Source organism: Microtus ochrogaster, chromosome 8 (assembly GCF_000317375.1).
Source record: "Microtus ochrogaster isolate Prairie Vole_2 chromosome 8, MicOch1.0, whole genome shotgun sequence".
In the NCBI taxonomy this organism is placed as follows: Eukaryota; Metazoa; Chordata; class Mammalia; order Rodentia; family Cricetidae; genus Microtus; species Microtus ochrogaster.
The window spans coordinates 80,936,579-80,936,910 of NC_022015.1; the positions used below are offsets into that span (position 1 = coordinate 80,936,579).

The following is a 332-nucleotide window of genomic DNA, read 5'->3' on the forward strand; positions in this document are numbered from 1 at the left end:
CCCTCCGCTCCCTACGACTGACGGCGATCGCAGAGTGGTTCCGCCCGCCGCGCCGGCTCCGCCCCCGCCGCAGCCGCCATTTTGTTGGGCCAGAGCGAGCGGGAGCGAGCGGAGCCCGGTGGGAGGGGGCTCCAGCCTGCGCCTCTGCTGACCCCGCGGCCGCGCTCTTGCCGTCCTGAGGTGAGGCCGTCTCTCCGCCGAGGAGAGAAGCCGCGCAGCCATGTACATCAAGCAGGTAGGGGCTGGCATCCTCCGTGTTCGCGCGCCGCGAGAGGCGGGGTGGGTCGGAGCTGGCCCGGGCCGTGGGGGCGGCGGGGAGCGGCTCCCGGGTG

General features: G+C 75.0%; 1 protein-coding gene across 1 annotated transcript in view; it reads left to right on the forward strand.

Moving 5' to 3' along the window:
* The first annotated feature begins 220 nt into the window (after positions 1 to 220).
* Positions 221 to 332, forward strand: part of Smc3 (structural maintenance of chromosomes 3) — a 39,801-nt gene continuing 39,689 nt past the window's right edge. Inside the window, exon 1 of the mRNA XM_005352472.3 lies at positions 221 to 235. Within this exon, the coding sequence (XP_005352529.1) occupies positions 221 to 235 (15 nt within the window). The remainder of the gene's footprint in view (positions 236 to 332) is intronic.